Source organism: Bos mutus, chromosome 6 (assembly GCF_027580195.1).
Source record: "Bos mutus isolate GX-2022 chromosome 6, NWIPB_WYAK_1.1, whole genome shotgun sequence".
NCBI lineage: Eukaryota > Metazoa > Chordata > Mammalia > Artiodactyla > Bovidae > Bos > Bos mutus.
In genome coordinates, this window is record NC_091622.1 from 22,038,965 (window position 1) to 22,044,964 (window position 6,000).

Consider the following 6,000-nt stretch of genomic DNA (forward strand, 5'->3'; position numbering starts at 1 on the left):
TTGGGTAAATGCTGCTGTCGTTCTTTGAGGTGCAGCATTATTTTAGGCCCATTTTTCACCCCCCTGGATACATTCAAGTTTCTTTTCAGGTCTTTTCTTTTCTCTTAACACCAGGCACCTGGTATGAAGAAGACTTTAATACTATTTTCCAGGTTTGTTTGGTTTTACCATCATTGGGAATGCACTGTAATACTGAACACTGTTTCTGTAAGTGCAGATTTAGTTTTATTTCTGATCCTGCACTTGAGTTTAAAGTTCTATTTTCTGTAATTATTTTTTTTCATGGTATTGCTATTATCTTCAAGGATTGTCGTAACCACATTAAGCTTTTATATCATAAACTTTTTATAAAACTTTGCACAGTGGCACATAATTTGTATTCACAATGAATTAGATACATATTCCTAATGATGCTTTACATCTTTTAAGTTAATGTTTTGAATAGGTCAGAGTGAGAGCTGTAGCTGAAGAGCTACTCAGTAGTAGATCTTGGTGTTTTTTTGGTTTGTTTTTAACTTAACCAAAATTCTTGGATATGGTCTCTACCTTATAAATTCTGGGAGATAAAACCTGTAGTCATTGGGGCAGTTGGGTGTTTTTGTGAAACTCCTCCGAGAGTAGGACAGAAAATGGATTATTTTATCAAGCTAAACAGCTAAGCATATATTGCATAGCCGTACTCTAATTCAGAGTCCCCACCACCACCCCCCACCTCCCTCCAGCCATTACCAAGAAACTCCACTTCACTATTTGAGAAGGTTCATATAGAGAAGTCCCTGGTGGTCCAGTGGTTAGGACTCTACACTTCCACTGTAGAGGATACAGGTTCCGTCCCTGGTCAGGGAACTAAGATCCCGCATTCAACGTGGCGTAGCAAAAGAAAAGGTAATATAAATTAATACGGCATCATTTCAATATCTCAGAACTTCTGAATTTGGCAGATTTTTGTATCTAGTCAGTAAACTAGCTAACAAATATCTATTTTTAGGATCTCTCAACTACCAGGAACTTGTCTTGTATGAATCAAAATCTCTATAAAGCTTTGTCTTATGGAAATTAAGATAGAAACTAATCCTCTTTTGAGGATTGAGGTTTATATTATAATACTTGTTTTTAAATACTTTTATTCAACCAAATTCCCAGTGGTGGGTAACAGACATTTGTTTTCTTCCAGTTCTTTTATCCATTTGTTCACTGCTATGTGATCCAAACCCAGATGACCCCCTAGTGCCAGAGATTGCACGGATCTATAAAACAGACAGAGATAAGTAAGTATGTAGTAATTTGAGAAAACAATATAAAAAGTGGCTTTTCTTAATGAGTTAGTATTATATACTTTGCTGTAAGTTGTGGCATGATGCCAAGGAGACTTGACGCTTATTTCTGGTAAGATGGTAGTTGAAATGTGCAGAAGCTAGTTATTGAAATGTAATTGGTTTTTTGTTGGTTTTTTTTTTTTTTTAATTTCCTAGGTTATGTTTTCTTTTTCTAACATGTTCAGCAGTTTATCACGTTTAAGTTTGAGGAAGAAAGGTGTTTTTTCTTCACCCCAATCACATTTAAAATGAGAAAAATATTGGTACTATTGTAAAAATTTAGTCTAAATATTTTATATATTGAATTCTTTATGTACAACTTTACCATTATAATTTCCGTATGTTATAATTAATGCTCAGTATACTTGTTCAATTAGGTACAATAGGTTAGCAAGAGAGTGGACAGAGAAATACGCTATGTTGTAGGGTAAGAGGATCTGCACAATATGGTGCGCTTATTCATGGTACTGCCAGCACATGAGTGCTGCATGCGTTAAGGCACTATATTAACTAACCAAAGGTAACTGATGTGGCAGTTTCTGAAAACTGTACACTTAACTGCTTGTTTAGCGTGAAAGTATACCCAGCAGTCATTATTGCTTGAGAGTATTTTTGCATGGCAAAGCAGAGTTTATATAGCACCAGTAAGAAATGAAAATTTTAGTATCTTTTTCAAACTACTATAGTATTTAAATTTTAACTTTTAAAGTTGGTATATTTTAAACTTCAATACTATATGGAATGTGGTAACTTAGTTAAAATTTTGCCAAGAGATAATAATGTAAGGGATAAACACTTTTTAAAGCCTCACTATCTATACTAAATGTTCATTACTGACAAGCATGCATTAGTGATAGCTATACTTTGTGGCTACCTGTATGCTAAGTGAAACCTTTGCTTTAAAGTGCTGGCTTTACGAGAGGTATCCTTAAGTGAGGTAACCACGAATTGGTAGAGAAAGAACTTAAAGTTAGAAAAATGGTTGAACTATGTCTAGTTCTCGGTTTGAAACGAAGTTAGTACTTTTATAGAGGTCAAACTGTAAATATAAATCAGTTCTATGTCCTTTTAGATATTCCTTTCTTAAGGTTATCACTATAATTTTTGTTCTGTGGCATGGTAGTAATAGGGAGAAATTGATAGCATTTTATTAATATTTGTGATCTTCCTCAGCAGGAAATATCCTTGCTTGTGTATGAATTACCGTTGATCATGTTAAACAAAGATGCCCCTACTTGTACTCCTCCTAGTTTCATCCATCAGGTCTCAGGTGGGGTTTGTTCATTGCCAGCCGCCACCCTTTAAAAGTAACAGATGATTTTGATTAGCACATATAACTCACAGCCCACCTCCTCTTAAACATTACTGCTTTTTTATCATCTTCCCTAGTGTCTTAATCTTCTACCTATGCTGAAGTCTCAAAGGCATTTTCTCTTTTAGGTAATATCCAGGGTGAAGTAAATTATCATGAAGTCCAGGATTCAGATAAAAATGTTTATTAGTTCATTGCCCAGTCTGGCTTTCATGGGAGTTTCTATAGATCTACAGATAAGTGCACTATTCTGATAATAGGTCCATGGCAAATTGTGAGAAAAGGTTAACATTTGTTGGAATGTATACTAATTGTAAAATTTCTAATAGACCAGTAGCTCAGTAGTAGGAGAGAAAAAAGGTCTTTGATTTTTGCTAGCCTATCTGTATGTTTATTATAATATTACTTTGAGTGATTAGGACACTCACCATATTGAAGCATAAGGGTCTTGTTTCCTACAGTGCTTTGAGTACCAGTGTTTTTTCTTCCTTCTTGGCTTTATCCTAATCGTAGCCATTAAAGATGACTCCATGATAAGTCTAGAAATAAAATACTCTTTCCTTACCTTTTAAGTGTTAAGAATTATTTTAAATTTTTAAATAACATCTTTTTTATTTACAGGTACAACAGAATATCTCGGGAATGGACTCAGAAGTATGCCATGTGATGCTACCTTAAAGTCAGAATAACCTGCATTATAGCTGGAATAAACTTTAAATTACTGTTCCTTTTTTGATTTTCTTATCCGGCTGCTCCCCTATCAGACCTCATCTTTTTTAATTTTATTTTTTGTTTACCTCCCTCCATTCATTCACATGCTCATCTGAGAAGACTTAAGTTCTTCCAGCTTTGGACAATAACTGCTTTTAGAAACTGTAAAGTAGTTACAAGAGAACAGTTGCCCAAGATTCAGAATTTTTAAAAAAATGGAGCATGTGTATTATGTGGCCAATGTCTTCACTCTAACTTGGTTATGAGACTAAAACCATTCCTCACTGCTCTAACATGCTGAAGAATCATCTGAGAGGGAGGGAGATGGATGCTGAGTTGTCACATCAAAGGAAGCAGCATTATTCTAGCAGCATCCATTCTTGTTTAAGCCTTCCACTGTTAGAGATTTGAGGTTACATGATATACTTTATGCTCATAACTGATATGGCTGGAGAATTGGTATTGAATTTATAGCATCAGCAGAATAGAAAATGTGATGTATTTTATGCATGTCAATAAAGGAATGACCTGTTCTTGTTCTACAGAGAATGGAAATTGGAAGTCAAACACCCTTTGTATTCCAAAATAGGGTTTCAAAACATTTTGTAACTTTCATTTAAATTGTTAGGAGGCTTGGAGCTATTAGTTAATCTATCTTCCAATACACTGTTTAATATAGCACTGAATAAATGATGCAAGTTGTCAATGGATGAGTGATCAACTAATAGCTCTGCTAGTAATTGATTTATTTTTCTTCAATAAAGTTGCATAAACCAATGAGTTAGCTGCCTGGATTAATCAGTATGGGAAACAATCTTTTGTAAACGCAAAGCTGTTTTTTGTATATACTGTTGGGATTTGCCTCATTGTTTGACATCAAAGATGATGTAAAGTTCAAGAGAGTGAATATTTTGCCATGTTCAGTTAAAAATGCGCAGTCTGTTACAGGTTGACACATTGGTTGACCTGATTTATGCAGAATTAATAAGCTATTCAGATAGTGTAGCTTTAGTATGCTGCACATGATACTGGCAGCCTGGGAGTTCATAGATGGACTTGGGACCCAGCAGATTTGAAACATGTATATGGAGTTTAAGAAATTTATTTTCCAGGTGCAACCCCCATCTAACTAAATTTTTTCTTCACCTTGTACGCTTGACAGCTGAAAAGACCATAACATGGGAGTAATAATGGGTCAAAATTTACAAAATAAAGTACTGTTTTGGTGTGGGAGTTGTCATGAGGCTATGTTGAAGTGACTTTAACCATGTGGGATATTGAGTTTTTTTAATGGATTGAATATCCAGTAAAATGGATTTGTTCAGCCATTTACATTAATGAGCATTTAAATGCAACAGATACCATTTCAGGTGACTTAACGTGAATGAATAAAAGTCAATGCTATTGGATTATTTTTTGTTTGACAAGTGCAATCTGTGCCACTTAATGTAACTTCTGTAGTAACAAGGGCATTATCATTCTTCACCCTTTCTAATTCTGACCCTATAGTTTTATTACTTTTTCCTAGTTTCTTTGATTTGTCCATTGCTTTCTTATGGTCCTGTATTCAATTTCTAGCACATCTGTGATTTTTCTCCACTTACACATATTTGCACTGCTTACACTTATGTGCAATCTTACTCCTTGTCTGCACACAGATGTGGAAAGCTAGATATAAAATAAATGTTAAAGCTTGATTTTTATAAACATTTTAATATGTAGTTTGGACATGATTTATTGAATTAAGGTTCTTTAAACTGAAAGTGAAATGCATGCCTTCCGAAAATGTTTTGGCTTTGTTAATTCTGTAATAAGCATTTCATTGAGAAATATCAATCCAGTTATACCATTTTCCAATGAGTGAATTTTTCATTCTATCTTTGCTTTAAAAATAACTCAAGGGTACATATTATACTGTTAAAACTGTGTTGGATTCAAAGTACAAATAAGTAAGATACCTCCACAAGGTAAGAAACTTTTGGGCTCTATTTTTAGGATAATTACGAGATTCCCTCAAAATAATAGCTTTTATAGTAGGCATATCATTTCTTGAAAACCAGCAATGAATAAAATATTTGTCAGAGCTGGATTCTACTTGGCTTTCAAATTGACCTTTTTAGCTATAGATAACCCTTAAGTTTTTATAGAGATGACTTCCTGAAGCTATTGTCATAATGATTAATAGATGCGTCCAGTTCTCTGTATCTTTGACTTGATGCTTTCTATTTTTCCTATGTCACTTCTAAGGGAACAAGCCATAAAGGCTTCTCCAGGTTTAACAGAACAGTAAAAGTACCTGGAAAACCAACATTTTTGAATGTATGAACACTGGACTTGAGATCATCTGCAGTGAAACCTTCTAAAGAATCCAAGAATTTGTCCTTTCCCCCATATATACTAATAGTGCCATGTATAGCACTGAAATGATGATTAACATTAAAAATTGATTTTGGTTCTTCCTGTTTCTTACATCTTTTAATGCATAATTAAGTTTTAAATTATGTTGTTTATCTTAACCTGTGAGGATTATAGTCCAGTTGACGTAATGGTAAATTACATTTTAAGTGACTCATTCCTGGGCAAGTTTGCAATGTGATAATCAGATTTAAAAGAAACTACTTGGCTTTCTTGTGTGGGTGTACTCACAATTTTTTAAAAGTA

At 34.0% G+C, this 6,000-nt stretch overlaps 1 protein-coding gene and 1 non-coding gene across 11 annotated transcripts in view; both read left to right on the forward strand.

Moving 5' to 3' along the window:
• Positions 1 to 5,795, forward strand: part of UBE2D3 (ubiquitin conjugating enzyme E2 D3) — a 29,696-nt gene extending 23,901 nt beyond the window's left edge. For 8 of the 10 annotated variants that reach the window (XM_070372083.1, XM_070372080.1, XM_070372082.1 and 5 more), the window contains 3 exons: positions 1,175 to 1,268; positions 1,694 to 1,743; positions 3,250 to 5,795. In XM_070372083.1, coding sequence (XP_070228184.1) covers positions 1,175 to 1,268; positions 1,694 to 1,742 — 143 coding nt within the window. In that variant the 3' untranslated portion in view covers position 1,743; positions 3,250 to 5,795. The remainder of the gene's footprint in view (positions 1 to 1,174; positions 1,269 to 1,693; positions 1,744 to 3,249) is intronic. The other 2 variants (XM_070372085.1, XM_005899810.3) reach the window with 1 other exon arrangement.
• On the forward strand, positions 774 to 846 carry TRNAG-UCC (transfer RNA glycine (anticodon UCC)). The gene has a single exon. It is a non-coding gene; the product is annotated as a tRNA-Gly (tRNA).
• Positions 5,796 to 6,000: the final 205 nt, after the last annotated feature.